Genomic DNA, 25,281 nt, shown 5'->3' with positions numbered 1-25,281 from the left:
GATCGAAATCTGCACATTGAAATCCATGTTGTTTACCAACCGGTCTAGTTTGTTACACGTTTTTGTTTGGACTATGCAAGGACTCATTAGTCAAGCCAAAATGAAACTCCATAATTCCAGCCAAGTTCGACAAGGGTGGAAACTGGACAATTATGATCAGTTAACTCTCTTGCCTCGGGAAGATGTAGGTCCTCAGGCTATACTCTACTGCACTGTCCGCACCACAAACAACCTCACATTAAGCATTTATTGTTTATAGTAAAGTAACACCTTGGCTCAGTGTCTGTCAGTCGTGGACCAAAACAAGACATTTACAGATATATGTTTTAACTCAGTTGATTTCAGTGTCTTGTTTCAAGCCTATTAGGATTGGAAATGATTCCTCTATAAATATTCCCTTGGAGATTCCAGATCCAAATGGACCTCCAGTACCTGTTGAAAAGCTGATTGGGAATCAGGTGATCAGGGTCTGCCTGGCATCATGCCTGATGGTGTATCATGTTGAAAAGCTGATTGGGAATCAGGCAATCAGGGTCTGCCTGGCATCACGCCTGATGGTGTATCATGTTGAAAAGCTGATTGCGAATCAGGCGATCAGGGTCTGCCTGGCATCACGCCTGATGGTGTATCATGTTGAAAAGCTGATTGGGAATCAGGTGATGAGAGTCTGCCTGGCATCACGCCAGATGGTGTATCATGTTGAAAAGCTGATTGGGAATCAGGTGATCAGGGTCTGCCTGGCATCACGCCTAATGGTGTATCATGTTGAAAAGCTGATTGGGAATCAGGTGATCAGGGTCTGCCTGGCATCACGCCTGATGGTGTATCATGTTGAAAAGCTGATTGCGAATCAGGCGATCAGGGTCTGCCTGGCATCACGCCTGATGGTGTATTATATTGAAAAGCTGATTGGGAATCAGGCGATCAGGGTCTGCCTGGCATCACGCCTGATGGTGTATCATGTTGAAAAGCTGATTGGGAATCAGGCGATCAGGGTCTGCCTGGCATCACGCCTGATGGTGTATCATGTTGAAAAGCTGATTGCGAATCAGGCGATCAGGGTCTGCCTGGCATCACGCCTGATGGTGTATTATATTGAAAAGCTGATTGGGAATCAGGCGATCAGGGTCTGCCTGGCATCACGCCTGACGGTGTATCATGTTGAAAAGCTGATTGGGAATCAGGTGATCAGGGTCTGCCTGGCATCACGCCTGATGGTGTATCATGTTGAAAAGCTGATTGGGAATCAGGCGATCAGGGTCTGCCTGGCATCACGCCTGATGGTGTATCATGTTGAAAAGCTGATTGGGAATCAGGTGATCAGGGTCTGCCTGGCATCACGCCTGATGGTGTATCATGTTGAAAAGCTGATTGGGAATCAGGCGATCAGGGTCTGCCTGGCATCACGCCTGATGGTGTGTCATGTTGAAAAGCTGATTGGGAATCAGGTGATGAGGGTCTGCCTGGCATCATGCCTGATGGTGTATCATGTTGAAAAGCTGATTGGGAATCAGGTGATCAGGGTCTGCCTGGCATCATGCCTGATGGTGTATCATGTTGAAAAGCTGATTTGGAATCAGGTGATGAGGGTCTGCCTGGCATCACGCCTGATGGTGTATCATGTTGAAAAGCTGATTGGGAATCAGGCAATCAGGGTCTGCCTGGCATCACGCCTGATGGTGTATCATGTTGAAAAGCTGATTGGGAATCAGGCGATCAGGGTCTGCCTGGCATCACGCCTGATGGTGTATCATGTTGAAAAGCTGATTGCGAATCAGGCGATCAGGGTCTGCTTGGCATCACGCCTGATGGTGTATCATGTTGAAAAGCTGATTGCGAATCAGGCGATCAGGGTCTGCCTTGCATAACGCCTGATGGTGTATCATGTTGAAAAGCTGATTGCGAATCAGGCGATCAGGGTCAGCCTGGCATCACGCCTGATGGTGTATCATGTTGCCTTCAGTCTCTGGTTTGTCTTAAATGATCAGCAATAGAAACTAACTGTTTTAGCCTCTAGTCCTTATGATAACTTGCGTCCCTTGGGCGTGCCAGAAACCTATGATTGTGGGTTCAAATCCTGGTTCGCCCAGATTATGTTTCTAGGTTTGTCAGCACCTTTCCCGTGCACGTGGGATTTACCGCCATGATATAACTGGAATACTGTTAAAAGCAGCGTTAAACACAACTCACACTCACTCACCTTATGATAACATATTGCAAAATACTTAAAAAGAGATTATTTACAGGATGTTGCATTTTGGCTGAAAAACTGCTGACCCTCGTGAAATTGACTCACCTGATTAACAAAGTAAAGAAAAGTTGATGTCACAAGCATGTTTGGGGCCTTAAGGCAATCCGTGTGAAGGAAAGAATCCATTCCATTGAATAGTGGACATCGGTGCAGTGTGACACAGTGCACATGGAGTCATGCTCTATCTGTATACATGTATATCTGACGTGTGGACTCGACATGTTTGCCAAGCAAAGAATAAGAATAAGATGTGGACTAAGAGGTGAATTAGTGGATTGGGTGGTCAGACTTGGTGACTTGGTTGATTGTGTGTCATTGCTCGTAATATCAATCACTGGATTGTCTGGTCCAGACTGTCAGCCTACATCATATAGCTGAAAATCGCTGCATGCAGTGTTATTCAAAAGTATGTGATGTTTGGAAGCCTACAGTGTATATGTTGATGGTGACAGGTGACCCCCATCTACTCCGGGGAGGTGTCGGCCAACATTGACTGGTACCAGTTCTACTGCAGCTGGGAGAAGATGCACCCCAGCCGGCGCCGTGTGGCCGAACTTGTCGGCGTGGAGGAGGGCTTCATCGTCAAGGCAGTCCGAGGACGCATCCTCACCAAGACTGCTGCTCAGGCTCGGTCCGTTGCCATTCATCGAAGGTTCTACACTAGTCTAGTTCTCCTGGATCTCGTACAGGAAGTACCCCTGAATGAGGTCGCCAGGAAGTACAACGTCAACAAAGGTCAACTACAGTCTCTGCAACAGTCCTCAGCGACTTTCGCAGGTGAAATAGCTTATTTGAAGCAAATTGTTATCTCCATCAAACATCTTTTGAATGTGAGTAAAACATCATACCAAAACGATAAGAATAAGATATGGACTAACTGGTCCTAAGTATAAACCTGCGATTACGGTTGTACAAAATAGATACTTTCCTCAGATTGTTCTGTTGCTCCCTTCCACTATAATGACTGGTCCCTTCATGACTAGGTATAGTGACTGTTCTGTGGCTCCCTCCCACTATAATGACTGGTCCCTTCATGACTAGGTATGATGACTGTGATCTGTAACTCCATCCCACTATAATGACTGGTCCCTTCATGACTAGGTATAGTGACTGTGTTCTGTAACTCCCTCCCACCATAATGACTGGTCCCTTCATGACTAGGTATAGTGACTGTTCTGTGGCTCCCTCCCACTATAATGACTGGTCCCTTCATGACTAGGTATAGTGACTGTGTTCTGTAACTCCCTCCCACTATAATGACTGGTCCCTTCATGACTAGGTATGATGACTGTGTTCTGTAACTCCATCCCACTATAATGACTGGTCCCTTCATGACTAGGTATAGTGACTGTGTTCTGTAACTCCCTCCCACCATAATGACTGGTCCCTTCATGACTAGGTATGGTGACTGTGTTCTGTAACTCCCTCCCACCATAATGACTGGTCCCTTCATGACTAGGTATAGTGACTGTGTTCTGTAACTCCCTCCCACCATAATGACTGGTCCCTTCATGACTAGGTATGGTGACTGTGTTCTGTAACTCCCTCCCACCATAATGACTGGTCCCTTCATGACTAGGTATAGTGACTGTGTTCTGTAACTCCCTCCCACCATAATGACTGGTCCCTTCATGACTAGGTATAGTGACTGTGTTCTGTAACTCCGTCCCACTATAATGACTGGTCTCTTCATGACTAGGTATGGTGACTGTGTTCTGTGGCCGTCTTGGATGGTACAACCTGGAGCTGATCCTGTCGCAGTTCCAGAACAGACTGACGTTCGGCATCCAGCGCGAGCTCTGTGACCTGGTCCGCATTTCCCTCCTCAATGGCCAACGTGCCCGCCAACTGTACAACGGTGGTTACCAGACAGTTGCCTCCCTTGCGAACACCAACCCACAGGATGTGGAGAATCTGCTTAAAACATCCTCACCATTTCAAAGGTATGCCATCAGTGTGAGTGCATCCATCCATGCAACTGTCAGCATTGTGCTAGTTACCATGGCAGTCCTTCAATTATGATCAAATCTGTGCCCACCATATTCTCTGATAGAAAATCCTGTTTTTTGTTTTTTTTACTTGAAAATTCCATGTGATTTTTTTTGTTCACGTTTTCAGTTCCAAGAGACAAGACAATGAAAGTGAGTGGGAGATGGAACAAAGAAAGAAGGCTCGCAGTATATGGCTCAGTGGCAAGAAAGGGGTAACAGAGGCTGAGGCAGCGGTCGCCATCATAGACGAGGCCAAGAGCATCATCCAGGCGGAGCTGGGAGGTCTCGGCATCCAGTGGAAACAACGTCCTGCAGCTGAAGCTGAGGCAGATGAAACATCCGACGCCAGTGTGAGAGAGGAGCAGGATGGGAACGCTGACGTCAAGGTGTGTGTCACCAGGCCAGGATCTCGCAATGAGAGCAGTGTTGATGGCTCGTCTGTGAATCAGGGATTAAAGACACCATTAAACCAGAGCAGACGGCATGGTTCAGGGTCAGGTCGTAGACTAAGTTCAAGGTCAGGAGGCAGGCTAAGCTCAGGGTCCCGAAACAGGGTAAAGAGAAGGACAGGGTCTTCTTTGATGTCTCCTGCTAGGAACAACTCACCCAGGTCTGGAGGCATCTCAAGTGATCGCATTTCTCCCGAGGCAGGTAGGGGCAGAGGTACTACGGTACAGACAGAGAAGATCCATGTTGGTATGATTGTTAGTCCTCCACCAGCACTGAGGACATCTTTCAGTAAGTTGTCATCTGCAAGCCCTCTCAGTGCTCCTCAAAGCAGGGCTGACACCAAGTCTGGTGGAGCGAGCAGTTCCAGTGTTGTTATGACCAGTGTTGTTATGACCAGTGATGAGTCCCTCAAGGGGGTGACAAGGAGGATGTCTGGGGATAATGAGGAGAAAATGTGTGTCACTGTAAACGTTGATGCTAAGGATGAACTTTCAAATAAAACACAGGACATTTTACCACCTAGCAAAATGCAACAAAGCACTAACCCTGAGTACCAAAACTGTCAAAAGCCACAGAAAGGTAACATTCGTCTTTCTAACGAAAAACAATCATTAGATTCTTCTGATTCAAAATCAAGTTCCCACGAACAACCTGTTGCAGTCTTTCTTGAGGCGATCGATAGGTCTCCAAATATGATTCTTTTAGAACCAGTTGTGACAGTAGAGAAAAGACCAAGTGTAAATGAGGACCACTTAACCGAAGATTTGTTCACAGAATCATTCACCTCTCAGATGGTTCTGGATGTCAAAAACTCTCCGAATCTGCCACAACAATCTCCCGTCACAAGTCCAGAGAACAGTGGTAAGCATGCAAACTCTCCGTCTAGTCATGTAAACTCAGAGATTGAGTGTGTTGGGGAAGATTTCACAGATAGCTTCATCCTTGACACCCAGACAGCTAGAGCTGTATCAGGGAAAGCAAACATCACTCATGGCACACCAAGTCATGGATGCATGCCTCATGGACAAAGTTGTGTAGGATCTGTGAGAGAACGAACAAAATCTAGCAACGAAACTAGAGCTCTGGCAACGGAGACAAGCCCTTCATTGTACACTGAAGAGGGGGGTCAGGATTTCAGCGGTTCGGATACATTGATATTGCAGTTGGAAAGCTGCCCACCAACCCATACGTCATCTTCTGAATCTCATGACAAAGGGAATGGTGGCTCTGTCCATGGACAGGGTGAAGGGTTGGTGGAGAAAGGGGTTCCCTCCTGTAATGTGATCGGTGCTCAACAAGCAGCGGAGACAAGTCCTGTGATGTATAGTGAGGAAGGAGATAAGGACTTTAGTGGTTCTGATGCTTTGATTCTGGAACTTGAGAGCTGCCCACCTACCCAGAGTCTTAAACCATCTTCAGAGACTCGTGACAATGGGAAAAGAGTTTCTGGTGGGCCAACATCACCACTGTGTGACATGGATGAATCTGCTGGTCTGATCCCGGCCAGCAACTATGAGAGGATAGCCTATCAGGAAGATGCGTTTATGGACTCCACAATGTTTGATTGTGATGAGACATCTTACACTGAACTGAAGATTCCAGACAAGCTGCCACAGGACAGCACAGTCACCAAGGACATTGTTAAGGGCTACCAGTGTGATCAGAATCTTGTAAAGCAGCATGATGAGATTTCAGAAGACAGAACGGAACGTCCTAGAGGATCTTGTGATAATGTTGAACAGGTTGATCTGAACACTGAGGAGAGACCAGAGGGACTTCCTATAGGAACTGGACCAGGATGTCATGGAGGTCATTGTGATGCTGAAAAGGTGCTAAAGATTGGTCTGAACACGAGGAAGAGGCCGGAGGGACCTCCTACAGGAGGTGAACCAGGACAACCTGGAGGTCCTTACAAGACTAAACAGATTTGTTTGAACACTAAGGAGAGGTCAGAGGAACCTCCTTCAGAACGTCCCAGCCCTGTGTCCTCTGACTATGATGAGCAGCTGCTGCAGGGGGACCTGGCTGCTGCCCTCAACATGACAGACTCCTTTTCTTGCTCTCTCCCCAACAGTGGAAAAGATGCTGGGAAGAGTCACAGCAAAACTGTGAAAACTCCTGTTGTCCAAAACATTGTCAGACAGGTCATGATTGAGGCACACCACATCAGTACTAGTCAGTCTCGTGAGTTGTCCAAGAAAAGTAATTGTGATAAAGAAGGTATTATGGTTCAATCAAAGCAAGCTGTGAAAAAGAATAATAGAAAGTCACTGGCAGGGTCACCATTAATGGAATTTGATGATCCAGATAACATTTTCGGACATTCTTTGACCTATTCCATGGTTGAAAAGCTTGTTGATGACAACGATGCTCAATTGAATAATATGGACTCGAACTGTGATAACAAAACAACTGCTGAATCAGATTGTAAACCCAGAGGTGATTCATTGCCCAAGAAGAAAAGGAAGAGTGTAGAGGCACAGGCTTCTACACCAAATATCTGTCGGAAGCAGAAGAAAGATGAATCGACACCTCGACTGGGTACCTCTCACAATGACAGCAATGGCAGTGACTGCCTTCCACCAACACCCCCTGAGGGGAACAAGGTGATCATGTCACCATGTCTGAGGGCGACACCAGCGCGGAGCTGCAGGAAGGCACCCCTCAGTGCCTCCGTCCTCAAGACACAGGCTGGTAAATCTGCAACTCCAAAGAACAAGCCTTCAGGTCCAGTGAGGAATATTTTAACGGGGGATAATAATTCTGGAATGAAAGACATGTCGGGAGGATGTGATAGAGATGCTAGGGCAACTCATGACAGAAAGATGAAGGGGTCTGGAGTAATGGGTGCTTCTTCATCAAATAATTCTGAAGGAGATGATGTGACATCAAATCTTCGACCTTCAGATTCCAGTGGGGTAGGAGACTCAGATAGTCTGCTTACACAGGAGTCCTTTACTATCATTGATGTGTGTGCAGATCGGAGACTGTTTGAGAGTTTCGTCACAGAATGGCGGGGCAAGGGAGAATACTCTCTGTGTGTTGCATGTGAGAAGAAGCCATCTTGTCAACCTCAGGCTGGTGTCGGCATTGGAGGAAACTTCATCAAGAGTGAGTACTGTAGAGATGTTGAATGTTGAAATGCTATAAATCTGCGGTGTTAATATTTCTTTTTTATAATGATTTTAATTAGTCAAGTCTTAAAGTTGTCCCACTCGTTTGCTATCACTTATTGCTGTAGACTAGATATCACCAACACTCATGCATGAAATGGTGATTTGTGTTAAGTTTGCTCATTTTGATCAGAAGGGAGACAACTTTTTCTGAATATATGAAGAGTGCAATAGACTCATGTTTAGAAGTATAATAAATGCTGTAGATAAACACCCGGCCAAATTATAACCTAGGAAAGTCATGCGACTAGTTCACTTAAATAAAAGCCAATGTACCAAAATGAGTATACATAAACTCATACCCTTTTGTCATGATTCAATCCAAGAAGACATCTTTGTGCAATCTGTGTGAATGTTGAGGAGTTAAGGTAGTCGTAGCTCTAAGATTGCTTTTGTGGAATGGGAACAAGATTGTTTGCCTTTTTATTTTGATAAATTCCAAAGCAAGTCATTTTGAGATAGTGTGAGATAATTGTTTATTTACATAACCATTCTAGATCATGTTAATTAAAGTAAAAAGACATGGTCCCTGATCATGTGGATTAAAGCTACAATGCATGACATCTGATTGCTGTATGTCTGTGTAGACAGCAGGAAGTCTGTTGTCTCCCTTGTTCCCGGTGTTGAGGTGGACGGTGATGACCGTGTCATCGTGGGTGTGGCAGTGTCGTGGGAGAACAGGGACGCCTACTACATCTCCTTCTCCACTGTCAGTGACATCAGTAAGTGCAAGCAATGCCCTTAAAGTTAAACTGTCAGCTCCATGGCATGGGGATCATAAGAAGTATATCAACCTCATTAAATTCAGATCTTAGTTCTTGTGACTGCAAAACAAAGATCTGAGAAAATACCATTACAGGTCACGTCAGAACGATTTTTCATCTGACCAATCAGACCAATCAGAATATGTTTTCTTATCATGCAACCTCGAAATGTTTATCACGGGGTGATAAAACTGTGCTCCAAACTGACTCGTTGAAAAATGTTAAATGGAATTGGATCCCAGACTTTTAACTGCGTATGAATACTTTTCATGATCAATATCTTGTTATCTTGTATTTTCTCACTCCCAAATTTAAAAAAAAAACCAGGCTAACATTAACTTTCTTCAATATTTATAACAACAACTTGAGTCACTTTGTGCGATTTAAATTTTATGATACAAATCATTTTTTCTTTCACTTACTGCAGCCACTTTGTTTAATAACTTCATCAAATCTGTGATGACCTCTCTATTTATTGTATTTAATCTATTTTTGACTTATAAATGTGCTCCTGATTGATATGCATGAGTAGTTTTCTGAAATGTTACCAGGCGACCCTGACGACACCCTAGCCCCACCCCCTTTAGACGCCAGTCTCTCATTGGAGGAGAAGCTGAGCAGTATCAAGTCAGTGCTAGAACATGGTCACACTCACTCAGTGTCTCTCATCGCCTATGATGTCAAGTCCCAGTACACGACCCTTGCTAGGGGGTGTGGCCTGTGTCTGGGGGGGCGTGTCCAGGACCCCCGTATCGCCAGCTGGCTGCTGGACCCGGGGGCGAGGGAGCAGAACATGCAGGGGCTGGTCACCAACTACCTGCCCCAGGAAGTCTTCATGATTGACAGTAGGTTCCCAGGAATAAGTTGATATAGTCGTTAACTTTGGTTGGCATATGTTCAGGAACTGTTTCAGTTGGGGCCAGGTGCCCAGATACTGTGGATCCTTGCTCATGCTACTAACCAGTGGTTGGTCTGGCCTGTTTAATAGTTGCCATGATAGAGCTGAATGGTGTCAACTGCAGCATAGAAAACCATTTGCTCATTGTTTTTGTTTGTTTGTTTGTTTGTTTGTTTGTTGTTTAACCCCGCACTCAGCAATATATCAGCTATATGACGGCGGTCTGTAAATAATCAAGTCTGGACCAGACAATCCAGTGATTGAAATCATGAGCATCAAATCCAAGCAATCAGGATACGATGACAGGCATTAATCCGTAAGACGCCTCATACAGGAAGCATGGGTTGCCTAAAACCTATTCCAACCCGGATCTTGACTTGCTCAGGGGCAGGTTTGGCCCAGTTGTCTTTAAGCGAGCATTTCACTGTGCAGATTTACCTCCCTTATACATGCCAGAAACCTATAATCTCAGCACCATACCAATGCTTGTTCATCTTTGTGAATAACAGCTACTGTATTGTTTGTGATGATGTTTCAGGGCCACTTCTTGCCCCTTCATCAGTTGAGTGTCCTCGGACTCATACGATACAGCCAACATGTCAAACAATATCAGTTTGTAGGCAATCTGAGCAGAGAATATTTAACAGTAGATGAAATTATATACATTGGGATAGAATGAAACATATCCAGCACAGTGTCATTGAGGTTACTATCCTGGTGCACCAATATGTTGATGATGCACAAGACTTACTGACCTATCTGAATGTCAGGTATGATCATATTTGACGTCAACTTCCGTGAAAATTGCCATGTGTGCGGACTGTACAAAAATATATCTTTTCTCCTGTTAGTTTGTAATGTAATAACAAGATTATTTCAAAACATTTCAGCATACATGTCTTTGTTCAATTAATCTAACATTATATCTTAGTACTGCAATTATTACATAAACAGTTATAAGTCTGAAAATAAGACTTTGCAGAAATGAATCCAAATGTTTGATGTCTTGTATTGAAGCTTGTGAATTGTATTTTTGTGTTCCTAAGTCCTAAGACTGCCTCCGTGGTCTAGTGGTAGAGCATCTGCCCGGAGAGCGGAAGGTCCGGGGTTCAATCCCCGACCGCGTCATACCAAGAGACGTTAAAAGATGGTACTTGTTGTTACCCTGTCTAGCGCTCGGCATTAAGGGGCTATATAAGTGCAATAATCTTGGACGCGACGTTAAACCCCATTTTACCTCCTAAGTCCTAAGATGCAACTATTAAAATACAATGAGAAGTCAATATGTGATATTTCACCTTTAAGGTCCCTTATCCAATGGTTGGTCACATATGATGTGTTATTGCAGATATAGGAGGGGGACTGGGACTGGGGAGTGTGGGGCTGGCCCCCCTACCCCCGGGCAGCGGGCGGTACAGAGCCACGGTGGAGAGCGTCCTCACCAGGAGGCTCATGGCCTTCTTCATGGAGAGGCTGAGGGACGAGGGGCTGACAGAGGCCTTCTGTGACATTGAGATGCCAGTCGTCATTACCATGGCCAGGATGGAGCTCAATGGATTTGGTAAGACAGTGACTATTCCTTCCTTCATTTGTGCTTGTATAACCTTGGGTTGTTGGAGTGCTCAGAGAAGCAATTATTGGATGTCACTGTAATTGTATTTCAGCAATACTATGGCTTTATATTATCACAAAACCAAAACATGCTGTTGCTTTAGAGACACTTTAATTAAATTGCCAAAATGGTCTGCTTTTTATCTCCCGGCATATTATGCGGAGGATATAGTCATCATCTCGTCTATCCGTCTGTTTGTCTGTATTTCTGTGATAACCGTGAAAGATTTTTCATCCAAACTTGGTACATGTATTAACAAGGGCCGGAAGTGGTGTCTTTTGCTATTGTAGGGGCCAAGGGGATTTGTCATCTTCTGATGACTCTTGTTTTCTCCAATAACAATTATTGCAATGGATATGTATGATGAGATAGTTATAATCCTGGGTAATTGATTATCTTTTCCTTAATGTTATTCCAACAACTTAAATTGAAACAGACTTTTCATCCCCACCTATCTAGTGATATCTAGGACAATTGTCTACATCACTGAGGAACTGTTAACAGGACACTGTCCTGTGAAGCCAGGAGGTATAAATGTCCCAGTGTTTCTGGCTGGGCATAGATGGAAGATGCTAGAGTAGTGATGATTGATCTTTTGCATGCAGCCCTTGACTCATACAGAGATGATGATAAGCTAAAATATATAGATTAGACATGGGAACCACTAGACTGTCAATAGACTCGATAGATGTAATTCAATAAACATGTTTCACCGATGACCTTGTGTGCATTGAGGTGCGTATCCATTCAGAATGTGCAGAACTCTAGATACATCAGTCTATAAGTTCAGAATCAGGCTCAGACTCGGACGTGTTTGTTCAGTATAAAAATCACATGGCCAAAAGTACTAATAGTTTACAACATATCTCAAGCTTCCAGTGTTAAGAACATTATATTACATTGAAGCATTCATAAAATGTCTTTTAGTTGAGTGTTTAAGATTTAATATCCATTATGTCTTCTAGACAGATACAAATCAGGGAAAATATGTGATGTCGAAATAAAACTGCAAAACATTTATATAGAAATCCAATAAATATTATAAAGTGATGTTATATATTAAACATGAGAAAGGAGTGAAATGTTTTATTGTAGTTACTAAGAGTTAACTCAACACCTCCCACTGAGCATCTACCCGAGGCAAGAGAGTTAACTGACTTTAAAAGTCCAGTTTCCACCCTTGCCAAACTAGGCTGGAATTCCTGGTCTCTATCATAGCACCACCAGTGGCAATTACGAGTTATGCCCCTTCTAAGCTTCTCCTATAGACCAATCAGATTCCACCTCTCGTTTCACTTGCATTTGCTTCAAACAAACCTGCGGTGCCCAGTCAACACAATCTGATCGATAATCAAGGTCTATATTGTGATGAAACATGTCATACATCGCAAAATGCATCAAATCACGTGAGCACCTTGATTTAAAACATGAAAAGATTTTCAAAATATCTGTTGACAACGAGTTTGCTTTGCAAATCCTGCAATCAACTGAAATCTGCATGACAGTTTACGAACCGGATTTTGAGATCGTTGCTCAATTATGAGTGGACTATGCATAGATTCGTTAGTCAAGCCAAAATGTAACTCCATAATACCAGCCTAGTTTGGCAAGGGTGGAAACTGGACTTTTATAGTCAGTTAACTCCCTTGCCTCGGGAAGATGCCCACTGAGGGTCCTGAACCTTAGACAGATATGTCAGAAAGTCTGCACTGTGGGAAGGTAGAGGCATTCATCATGCTACCACAATACTACTGCAAAGATTGTTATACTACTTTCTCTCATCCCCCAAAAGACACCTACAATCTGCCTACAGATCCAGACAGAGATACAGTTACAGCCTCGTTTTGAAACATTGTACATTCAGAAACATTCAAGGGGATCGGGTATACTAAAAGTAAACATTTCACAACACTATGACTATCTGATCAGGGGTAGAATAGGTCTTCAGCAACCCATGCATGCCGTAAAAGGTGACTATGCTTGTCGTAAGAGGCGACTTACAGGATCGAGTGGTTAGCCTCGCTGACTTGGCTGATGACTGTCGTCGTATCCCAATTGTGTGGATCGATGCTCATAATATCAATCACTCGATTGTCTGGTCCAGATTTGTTTGTTTTCGGACTGCTGTGATACAGCTGGAATACTGCTGAGTGCGGCTTTAAACAAAAAATATGCAAACAAACAAACAAACATATTATTTTTTACACAATTACCTAAGGAAAGTTGCCCAAACAACAAATGCATCCTTCCTTTAACAATTGGCTGCATCCATGTTGGCCCAATCCTCCAGCTGGTGTCCTGTGTCTCTGTTACACCTGAGTCTTGTGTTGTTTCATCAAAAGCCGAAACTTTTGTGTTAAGAGGAAGACAGGTATTGAGTTAATTGAAGGGAGACAACTCCTTCAGTCTTAAAATACCGATAATGGATTTTTATGCTGTGTCTCTTGGATGTTTCTTGTAATTTGAAACAAATTTGGACAACTTCATGCTTCAGGTTTCAGTGAGACTGAGTGTGACAGCCAGAAGACTGTCATGGAGGCGAAGCTGACTGCCCTTGAGAGCCAGGCCTATGAGTTGGCCAAGCACCCCTTCTCCCTCTCTGCAACAGATGATGTTGGGCAGGTGAGGCTCACTTAGAATTTAAAGTATGCAATTTATCTTTATCCCATATCTGCAGATGGTTTGCTTGTATGTTATAATATATACTTGCCTCTGTGGTCTAGTGGATAGAGCGTATGCCTGGAGAACGGAAGGTTGGTGGTTTGATCCATGTCATACCATTAGACTTACAAAGATTAAACTTGTTGTTTCTCTGCTTGCCACTCGGATAAAACGAGGACCATTTGGATCAGAATCAGTCATGATATCACAGTAGGCTAGCAATATAAAATTGGCATTAGTCCAACCTAGAACAATAAGCCACACACACACCATTATCTTAAATGCGACGTTAAACCCCATTTCGCCTCACATAACTCATTTTGTGTTAAAGTGCTAGCTATGTTGCAGAGTGAATGAGTTTTGTTTTACTCTTTACTCTGAGCATAGCTCCTGCCCTGGAGCCCTACAGGGGGCTTTTATTGTTGAAATTATTGTCAATCACCATATTTACTGACCAATCCCAGGTTCTGTTTGTGGAGCTACAACTCCCCATCAATGGGGACCCCAACTCTGCCCCTGTGACACGGACAGTGGGTCACCGCGGTCAGCGAGGGCGTCAGAAGGCCTCGTACAGCACCTCCAAGGACATCCTGGAGAAGCTGAAGCCGCTCCATCCTCTGCCCGGGGTAATCCTGGAGTGGAGACGGATCTGCAACGCCCTCACCAAGCAAGTGTTCCCCCTACAGAAGGAGAAGGTCCCCTGTCTTCACCTGAACATGTTCCGCATCTTTGGGGAGTGTCAGTTGCACACTTCAACAGGGAGAGTGTCCATGTCAGAACCAAATCTGCAGAACGTCCCCAAAGATTTTGAAATTGCTATGCCAGGTAGACTTATTTCTTATGAATAGTTGACGGTGAAGCTTTTTTGACATGTTGTTACAAGTCCCTTCCCAAACTGAAACAATATGTTAACCCAAACAAATTTGATGTGAAGCCAACAAACAGTCAACAATTGTATTACACATTTAACTAGGGTTACAAATCAATAAAATTACTACACAGCAATTACACTGGCAGTACACAATAGAGTGGCAGTACATAATGCAGTGGCAGTATGAAATGTAAGAACAGCAGTGGAAATGACAAGAATAATAATCACCACGCGGCAACAGTGGTCAAGCTTCCCAGGCTGGGAATCTCGGCTGAGAAGTGATCTTCACATGAAGGCTGGTTTTGATGTAATGTCAGATGAAATGTGAGATGAGACAGGGACAAGTCTTCCAGCACTTTCTACACAGTGCCAGACCAGTCCAGAATATTCCACATGTTTCTATAATGCTTGACATCCATCCTTGCAATTCTGGAAGTTTACAGATAATTTTAGCTTCTAAGTATAATAACTTCCTCACCACTGCTTACATTAAAAAGTACAACATTCCTGATTCCCCCTGAAACCACCCCTATCCCCTATGATAAATGGCTGGTCCTTAAATAGTCTGGTATATCTAAATAAATAATCAGCAGTCAACAAGTTGAAAGAATATTAAGTGAAAATCCCATATCTTAGGGGAAGTCTTATAAATTATTTTGATATTGTTGAGAATGTCAGTTTCAAATTAAACATACAAAAATCAACATATAACACTCTACAGGAAAATGCTTTTTGATTAAATGGATACATGTTTAACTTCCTTAAAAACTCAAGATTAGAATTTAAATTGTTTACAAGTACGGGGCTGAAATAATAATATAAAGCAGGGAAAAACATTTTGTGTGTGTCATCATTGTGTCATCACATCTCCATGTCATGAACTTTCTCTCACCACATCAACCACCTGCCTGTCTGGTCAAGATGTGACCATGTGTGGACTGCAGTGATACACCATCCTCTCACCCCTAGTTTGAATCCCTGTTTGTGCAGACCTGATTGGTGAGAGCCCACCAGCCAACGCCGCCAACATGCCAACACTCAGACCAAGGGGAGGTAGCTCTAAGCTGAGGCAGGTCCTGGGAGTGAATCGTCAAGTTGCCAGGGTAACAGATGCAGCACAGACAGTCAGTGTGGCTGTTAGCATGAGACATGCATTTATTCCATTTAAAGGTGGGTGCCAGCGAGTTCTGATTGCATATCCTTGTTTAAACAAAAGTTCACCATTATGTTTAGTTCTCTTTAGTAGCCTTGGAAACAATTGTGATCTTTAAGTTGACTTGTATTTTTGATGATTTGGTAGTCCTCCAGAATAGATTTTAGTGTTACCTGGTAGCTCATTGCAGAAAACTGGTTCTTGTTGATGGAAGTTGATTGTGAAATAAAACATGCATTCTTCTGAATCCAGGTTAGAAAATGTCCCCCAGTAATCCATCTTGATAGTAAGAGGCAACCTAATGGATCAGGTGATCAGACTCAGTGACTTGGTTGATGCATGTCATTATATCCGGATAGATTGTTGCTGATGTTGTTAATCACTGGATGTTCTTGGGGAAGAAAGAGTGAAAGAAAAGAGAAGGGCATAGCCATGAGTGAAAATATCTCCTTTTCCCCCATCACAAGATGAGAGAAACATGATATTTCACGAGACACATGGAATATCCTATTTATTGTATACTTTTGTGTAGTTGTCTGCGGGAAAATTAAATTATTTCTTTACACGTGTAAAACCTTGAAACGTAAATTCTTCCTACCTAACAGCAGGGTCGGTTCACCACCCCTTGTATTTGCGACTCAAAAAGTAGTTTCGTGTTTGCAAAATCTTAAAAAATATAAACAAAAGTATCAAAAAATTTTTAAGGTCATTGAAATTCATTATCATGCATTAAGACATGATTATGTACAAAATCAATTTTAATGAAAAAGATTCTTGAAAACTTGGACACTGCAGTTTGAAGCGAAAGAATACACGTTGGTCTCGATTGATGAGTTAAATGAAAAATTTACAATTTATAACAAAACATTCTCGAGAGAATAACAAACAGCAAGAAGTGATATTAACTCCATAAAAGACCATTTGTCATTAGTTTGCTTTGTCAGTGTGGAACCAGCATAAAAAGGGTGTCAACAGTTTGTGTTTGGGCCAGATGTTATCATATTGGGAGACAATTAAGGGAGGTATCTCTTGTATGACAATAGTTCCGTCAAAGTGTTATGTTTACTGCAGTGAAATATCAAGTGTTATGTTCACTGCAGTGAAATATCAAATGTTATATTCTCTGCAATGAAAATATCACTTTTCTCAACTTCAGAAAACTCAATCTTTCATGCTGAAGTATAAAATAAACAAGCAATCGTCTCACCCAGGTTGGGTAGTCGGGTAGCCTAGTGGTTAAAGGGTTCGCTAGTCACGCCGAAGACCTGGGTTCGATTCCTGACATGGGTACAATGTGTGAAGCCCATTTCTGGTGTCCCCCGCCGTGATATTGCGGGAATATTACTAAAACTGTGTAAAACCATACTCACTCACTCTCCCCGAGGTGGGGGTAAGGGTAGCCCAGTCCCCTAAGGCGCCACGATTCGCTGTGCAGTGTTGCGTCCCATGGGCACACCAGAAACCTATGATTGTGGGTTCGAATCCCGGTTCGGCCCGAGTTGTGTCTAGGTTTGTCAGCACCATACCCGTGCTCGTGGGTTTCACCAAAGTGGTAAACGTCTGAGACCTGCATCACTTCAGGCTTTCCTCCCACATTAAGCTGACACACAGGGATGTAACTGGAATACTGTTAAAAGCGGCGTTAAACCCAACTCACTCACTCACTCACTTTCCCTCAGGTGGTGTTCTGCTGGCTGCGGACTACTCCCAGCTGGAACTGAGGATTATTGCCCACTTGTCACAGGACAGGAAGCTCATGGCTGTCCTCAACAAGGATGGCGATGTGTTCAAGCTGATTGCTGGCCAGTGGAAGAACTGTTCACCAGACGACATCACCAGCGTTGAGAGGGCTCAGGCTAAACAGGTACTCCAATGTGTCTGTAGGGGATTTTATGAATGCTTCTCTGATATATTGATACAGCTTTTTGGAAAAGGAGGTGTACTTAACATACATCATGCCAGATGAATGCAAAGTGTTTAAGAAACAATTTGTCTTTTTTAATCTTGTCATTTTTTGGTTAACCTTAACTGGTATAGCACTTGAAATCTGAAGCAGTGTGTTAACTTGTATTCTCTGATAAGGGATAGATGATGTAATTAAAAGACTGTGCTTGGTTGTAAAGGCCCTCTCATCAGTACAACAACTGAACAGTTTCTCTCCTGCACACATTGTGAAGCTAGGATAAGCAATGGAGGTAGTCTGCCTGTCTTTAACATGAACCTGTTATCAAGTCATGAATGGAAGATATTCAAAACTTTCCAAATACATGTGTGTGCATCTGGCCAAATATACATTGCCATTCTTTACAACATTTGTCAGATTTTTCTGTTTTTGGTTCTGGATATACTGAAAAACACAGGTCACAGAAATGAAATTATTTCTAGCTCAAATCAGCGCCTCATATTCACAAAGTGTTCTTAGTGCTAAGATGATCGTAACTCCCATAATTTAACATAGACCTTTGACAGTCTTAGTGTTAAGGTAGCTTTGTGGAAGAGGACCCTAACCTTTAACACTCTGCTACTTATGCCACTGGTCTGAAGCCAATGGTGGATCAATGCTCATGATATCAATCACTGGATTGTCTGGTCCAAACTTGATTATTTACAGAATGCCATCATATAGCTAGAATATTGCTGAGTGCGGAAGGCTGTGTTTTGTAAATGTTCCAATGATCAAGTAAGAACAGCTTGTCCTGGTAAATATGCTAAGAATATCTATTTGAATAGTGCTGAGGTCAGACTTATGATGCTCTGTATTGAACTGTACGGATGCATTCCTTGTTGACTGCAGGTGTGTTATGGCATGCTGTACGGCATCGGCCCCAAGGCACTGGGGGAGCAGCTGGGAGTGGACGAGAATGACGCCTCGGTCTTCATGGAGACGTTCAAGGCCAAGTACCCGGGTAGGTTTCAATCCATAAGGGCACAGCACAGCAGAGCTTTGTCTTACTTTACAGCAAGTTAAAATGATATAGAAAGTTTTGTGGGTCGTATCTTGTTCATGTGTTATATACTTGTGAAGTAAGGTGCCATTTGCTTTTAACTTCTTTGAGTGGCATTTAGAAGTTGGGGTGATGAAGTAAGACGAGTTCTATGGATGAACAACTTCTGAGCACTAATTGTAATAAAGAAGTTGTTCATCCATAGAACTCGTCTTACTTCATTTGCTTTTAGTTTGACAGAAACCAAATGCCACAATAAAAAACTTAAAAATGTCTGCCCCTTGGAGATCCCAGGTTAGAATTGGTCCCCAGCAACCTATACCGGTTGTTAAAGGCGTCCTAACGGATCTGTGGACAGGTTCTGTGACTTGGCTGTTAGCATGTCCTCGTACCCCCATGGTGTCGATCATTGATCACAATATCAATCACTGGATTGTCAGGTTCAGATTTACAGGTCACCGTCATATAGCTGAAATATTGCTGAGTTTAACAACAAACAAACAAATCTTTTCTCCCTCATTCAGATGCCTAGCTGGTTTATGATAGAAATTCTGTTTAAGGCCAAGTCACTAAGTATAGACGTGCTTATAGCATGGTTTCAGGTTGGTTTATATCTAGGACTTTGACTGATTGTCATCCAAAATGTCCTAAAGTGATACAAGCGTGTTTGTTATGCAGGCCTGCGGACCTACCTGCGGTCCACCGTGGAGTCGTGTCGACAACATGGCTACGTCCAGACCATCTCAGGCAGGAAGAGGTACCTCCCGGCCATCAAGGACGTCAACCCACATGCCAGGGCACAGGTACACACTAGAGGGGAGAGGGGTAGGCTTTTCTTTCATGTGTGGCTTTATATGGCCCAGTTCGATTTCCCACATGGGTACAATGTGTGAAGCCCATTCATGGCGTCCTCAGTATGATATTGCTTCAATAATAATAAAAGAAACCTTGAACTCAGCTCTCATATTCAGTCTCTGTTTATTCCCCTCTGAATATTTTTGCTTAGATTTGGCCCCCAGCCACTTGTGCATGTCATACAAGGCAACTCGATAGGTCAGGTGGTTAGCTCGGGTGGTTGCTCAGGTGGTTAGCTTAGGTGGTTAGCTCGGGTGGTCAGGTCGGGTGGTTAGCTCGGGTTGTCAGCTCAGGTGGTGAGCTCAGGTGGTGAGCTCGGGTGGTGAGCTCGGGTGGTCAGCTCGGGTTGTCAGCTCGGGTGGTTAGCTCGGGTGGTCAGCTCGGGTTGTCAGCTCAGGTGGTTAGCTCGGGTGGTCAGCTCGGGTTGTCAGCTCGGGTGGTTAGCTCGGGTGGTCAGCTCGGGTGGTCAGCTCGGGTTGTCAGCTCAGGTGGTTAGCTCGGGTGGTCAGCTCGGGTGGTCAGCTCGGGTGGTTAGTTCGGGTGGTCAGCTCGGGTGGTCATCTTGGGTGGCCAGGCTCAAGGATTTGGTTGTGTGTCATTGTACCCTGACAGCGTGGAAATTGCTTACGATATCAATCACTGGTTTTTCTGGCACAGACTTGATTATTTACAGGCCTCTGTTATATAGCTGGAGTATTATGAGTGTGACATTCAACAACAAACAAATCACAAGTGCTGATACATTATGTGACTTTTAGCTCACGTGAATTGGAATTTAAAGTGTGTTTATTTCATGGTGCATTGTCTGTCATCTGCCCTTCCATCTGAATTTACAATGATGTTTTTTTTTCTGCAATATGGAAATGCAAGTACTTAAGAACTATTGTGTCTTCATGATAAGCATGACAAGGAAAGGCTGGATGTTGATGTATATACTGTCCCTGCAGGCAGAACGTCAAGCTGTCAACACCACCGTCCAGGGCTCAGCTGCAGATGTTGTCAAGGCTGCTATGATACAGGTGGAGATGGAGCTAGCCAGGGTCCTGCCGCAGAGTGGACAGTCACACAGGGCGTGTCGCAGGTGGACAGGTGATTGATCCTCCTTGATAGTGGGTGGGTGGGTCGGTAGGTGGAGATGGAGCTAGCCATGGTCCTGCCGCAGAGTGGGCAGTCACACAGGGCGTGTCGCAGGTGGACAGGTGATTGAGCCTCCTTGATAGTGGGTGGGTGGGTGGGGTGGGGTGGGGTGGGTACAGATGGAGGCGGAGCTAGATAGGCTCCTGTCTCAGAGTGGACAGTTACATAGGGTGTTTTGCACATGGATAGGAGGGATAAGATAGGGTGGGGTGGATGGATACTTAACTAGCCCAGTGCCTTCTTCAGGGAAGAAGGTTGCACAGGGCGTGTCAAGGTAGACAGGTGATTGCTAATCCTTGGTGCTTGTCTGTTGGTGGGGTATGTGTTGTGGACAATTGCCCCATAGTGAGCAGACAGAGATCACATGTGTTGTGACCCATACTGATTGTCTGCAACCAGTTAGCCGTGTATCTGTAATTGTTACAAGGCCGTTCTTCAGTACTGTTATACATTGTTGTTGCGGGAGGCAACTTGTGTAGCATTGGTTTTGGTGACCGGCTTGGAGGGAATCATTGATGTTCACAGTGAATACCTGCTTTTTTTGCCGTAATTTTTAAATTACATTTCTATCCTTCTCTTCTTTAAAAAGGGGCAGTTGGGTAGCCTAGTGTTTAAAGCGTTCGCTTGTCACGCCGAAGACCCGGGTTCGATTCCCGACATGGGCACAATGTGTGAAGCCCATTTCTGGTGTCCCCCGCCGTGATATTGCTGGAATATTGCTAAAAGCGGCATAAAACCATACTCACTCACTCACTCACTCACTCTTCTTTAAAAAACTTGTCGTTGAAAGATGATAGCACTACCTTTATTGTAGAGGGGTTCTTCACACTAAAATTTCTGAAAAGGTTCACCATGAAGAAGTAAAATGAATTGAAAATGTGATTTTATTCCATATTTGCAAAAGTTTGGTTCACAAAACTGTACTGTACTAATATAGCAATATTAAGTATCATTCACTTTCACTCAATGGATGTCAGATTGTCATATTTTCAAATTTTGGGTTTGCAATATAACAAACAAAGGATTCTTCTGAAATGATCAGGGGTGTTCTGCCACACTGGGTTGGTTTGTTGGGCAAACAAGTAAACAGAGAAGCTGATCAGCATGAAGTAAATTGATATTTGTCAGTGAAAATGTCCCAATAATCTGCAATCTGGTCAGTGTGCGTGACAGCAAAACAAGTTATCATACAAATGTTCCGCACACAGATACACACACACTGATAATTGCAGGAGTGGGTGTTTGTCAAACAGTCCCATCAAAGGGAGGGATTACCTTGTTAACAATTAATACCTCATAGATCAGATACTGAGAGCTATTATTGTAACAACCTCCGACAGGAGTCCACTGTTACCAGCCCATGATGGAGTAATTGTCAGGGGAAATGGTCAATACATCTCCTCCATCAGAATCACAAGATAATTAACAAACCCTCCCTCATCCACAGATACACCCATGAAAGGATGCAGGCTCTCGTCACAGGTCAGTGGCATTCCCAGGGGAGCATTCCTTGTGTTGCAACTGCATGATGAACTGATATACGAAGTCTCCCAAGGGGAGGTAACTCTAGCAGGCCAGGTGATACAGAGAAACATGGAGGCTGCCACCAAACTCTCGGTGAAGCTCCCTGTGAAGGTGAAGGCTGGAGCCAGCTGGGGAACTCTAGCAGAGATACACTTGAAATAACATGGAGATGAACTGTGTGACAGAATTGTTCTGTCAGGATAGGCTAAACTTAAGCTGCAGTAACAAGATTATTACGTTTTTCAGGATTTTTTGTGTGCATGAAATAAGATAAATCAAACAAGATTAGAACAGGGCTGACAGGCTTAAGAGTGAGAATGAGATATAGTGCTAGTGGTTGACTGAGACATACTGTCATGGGTTGAGTGTAACTTGTGTCATGGAGTGAGACGTATATATATATATAGTGTCATAGTTGGGTGTGATTTTTGTCATGGATCGAGACGTAGTGTCATGGGTTGAGTGTGACTTGTGTCATGGAGAGAGATGTAGTGTCATGGTTGCATGTGACTTGTGTCATGGATCGAGACGTAGTGTCATGGGTTGAGTGTGACTTGTGTCATGGAGAGAGATGTAGTGTCATGGTTGCATGTGACTTGTGTCATGGAGTGAGACATAGTGTCATGGGTTGAGTGTGACTTGTGTCGTGGAGAGAGATGTAGTGTCATGGTTGCATGTGACTTGTGTCATGGAGTGAGACATAGTGTCATGGGTTGAGTGTGACTTGTGTCGTGGAGTGAGATGTAGTGTCATGGTTGCATGTGACTTGTGTCATGGAGTGAGACATAGTGTCATGGGTTGAGTGTGACTTGTGTCGTGGAGTGAGATGTAGTGTCATGGTTGCATGTGACTTGTGTCATGGAGTGAGACATAGTGTCATGGGTTGAGTGTGACTTGTGTCATGGAGTGAGTGTGACTTGTGTCATGGAATGAGTGTGACTTGTGTCATGGAGCGTGACTTATGCCGTGGAGGGAGACGTAGTGTCATGGATTGAGTGTGACTTGTGTCATAGGCTGAGTGTGACTTGTGTCATGGAGTGAAACTAAATGTAGTGGGGTGAGTGAGGCATGGTGTCATAGGTTGATTGAAACATGGTATCACATTGTCAGACATACTTAGAACAGAACTAAACATGCCACATAGAGAAAGATGACACCAGCCTTCACGGAACATGTTCTTTGTATTTTCATGATAATAGTTGTCAAAGAATGCCATGTGATTATTCTACTGATGCACACTGCTTCAGTTGTGAATTACAGCAAATACTGAGACCAGCCCCAACAGCTTGTGGATGTAACCACATTCCTGTAGATATCGTGATAAAGCTTGTGTTCCATAACCTGACACTGGGTTTATCTTGATATATCCTGTAGGCCTCAGTAATTGGGTCTCCCTCGGGTCTCCATTGAGGTCTTACACAGCTATACCGTATACGACGTAATAAGCGCCCAGAGCGCTCTCAAAATTAGAAATAGGGGTCTCTTATTAGAATATTATTTTGGTGGAGAAAGCAGAGTTGAAAGATAAATTTCGTGGTTCATGCTGACAGCCTGAAATGTTGTATATGACAGATATATTTTTCCAGAATTTAATTGCCCATAATTAAGGGTGCATATAACACACGGGTGCGTATTATACACGAATGAATAAGTCTTGTATACATTGATCAATCGGAAGGGGTGCTAATTGGGATTGTTCAATAGCCTATATATAAGCAATTATCGCCGTGGGTGCTTATTGCAGCGGGGCGCTTATTACGTCGAATACGGTACCTTGTGTTGAATTACACATCTTAATGAAATTGTCAAATGTCAGCCAATGCCAGTCATGAGCGGCCTCAGGTTTAATGTGATCTTTTATGTTTTTCTGTATACACTAAATGAACTCTGGTGCTGATTGTAGATGATATACTACTCAAAAGAAGTTGAAGAGCGCCTGTTTTTTTCATATGACTATAGTTAATCTGTCATATTGTTTGTTTGTATGTTTGTTGTTAAACGCTGCACTCAGCAATATTCCAGCTAGATAACAGCAGTCTGTAAATAAACTGCTGAACCAGACCAGACCAGTCTTGACCAGACAATAATCCAGTGATTGACATCATGAGCATCTATCCATGTAATTGGGATATGATGACATACATCAACCAAGTCAGCGAGCCCGATCCCGTTTGTCACCTCTTACTACAAGCATAGTGGCTTCTTACGACAAGCATGGGTTGCTGAAGACCTATTCTAACCCGGATCTTCACGGGTATAATCTGCTACGGCCATGACAGATTAACTATAGTCATATGACATGAACAGGCATTCTTTATATTTTCATGATGCCGTTTCATGTAATTTATGAGTATATTTTGCTTGGTATTTACAGTTTACTGTAGTTTGAGGGGAACAAATGAACTCCCTCATTCAACTGATTCATCATGCATGGCCATTAACTTAGGTTTGTATGACAGGGATGCTGTTGCTGTTGTATTTACTTCTTCAGATGAAAAATGGATATTTAATGAATTCAGATTTTTTCTGATTGCTGAAGAATAGTGAAATAACAGGATGTTATTCTGTAAATATGTATATATGAAACATACTTTTTGAACATGAATACAAGCGATCAAATCAGGTGACTGTGTTGTTGTTGATAACATATGGAGAAGCCTAGAAGCTTATTATCATAAAGTTTCATTTTTTAGGTTGAATAAATACTGTTCTTTTCAAATTAAAATATCTGAAATGTAGATCAGGTAGACACAATAACAGCTGAGTATGGCTTCAACTTGGATTGGTGGCCACCTGGTGTCTTATTATGAGATCAGAGTTAACAACATATCCAACAAGGTGAGAGTTTTGTTTGTTTGTTTGTTTGTTGTGTAACCCTGCATTCAGCAATATGACAGCCATCTACACATAATCGAGTCTGAACCAGACAATCCAGTGTTTGACATCATAAGACTCTATCTATGCAATTTGATACCATGACATGAAGACCAATTTTA

At 43.3% G+C, this 25,281-nt stretch overlaps 1 protein-coding gene across 1 annotated transcript in view; it reads left to right on the top strand.

Moving 5' to 3' along the window:
- The window catches only part of LOC124125902 (DNA polymerase theta-like), a 42,742-nt gene extending 18,909 nt beyond the window's left edge, over positions 1 to 23,833 (top strand). Inside the window, exons 14-27 of the mRNA XM_048384097.1 lie at positions 2,704 to 3,028; positions 3,951 to 4,194; positions 4,370 to 7,803; positions 8,453 to 8,587; positions 9,181 to 9,474; positions 10,876 to 11,088; positions 13,634 to 13,761; positions 14,265 to 14,625; positions 15,662 to 15,841; positions 17,504 to 17,688; positions 18,619 to 18,730; positions 19,448 to 19,572; positions 20,572 to 20,713; positions 22,209 to 23,833. Of these exons, the coding sequence (XP_048240054.1) occupies positions 2,704 to 3,028; positions 3,951 to 4,194; positions 4,370 to 7,803; positions 8,453 to 8,587; positions 9,181 to 9,474; positions 10,876 to 11,088; positions 13,634 to 13,761; positions 14,265 to 14,625; positions 15,662 to 15,841; positions 17,504 to 17,688; positions 18,619 to 18,730; positions 19,448 to 19,572; positions 20,572 to 20,713; positions 22,209 to 22,447 (6,117 nt within the window). The 3' untranslated portion in view covers positions 22,448 to 23,833. The remainder of the gene's footprint in view (positions 1 to 2,703; positions 3,029 to 3,950; positions 4,195 to 4,369; positions 7,804 to 8,452; positions 8,588 to 9,180; positions 9,475 to 10,875; positions 11,089 to 13,633; positions 13,762 to 14,264; positions 14,626 to 15,661; positions 15,842 to 17,503; positions 17,689 to 18,618; positions 18,731 to 19,447; positions 19,573 to 20,571; positions 20,714 to 22,208) is intronic.
- Positions 23,834 to 25,281: the final 1,448 nt, after the last annotated feature.

The sequence above is a fragment of the Haliotis rufescens genome, unplaced genomic scaffold, assembly GCF_023055435.1.
Source record: "Haliotis rufescens isolate VD_foot unplaced genomic scaffold, xgHalRufe1.0.p SCAF_5, whole genome shotgun sequence".
NCBI classification, from domain to species: domain Eukaryota; kingdom Metazoa; phylum Mollusca; class Gastropoda; order Lepetellida; family Haliotidae; genus Haliotis; species Haliotis rufescens.
This window is presented reverse-complemented; position numbering and strand designations above follow the sequence as displayed.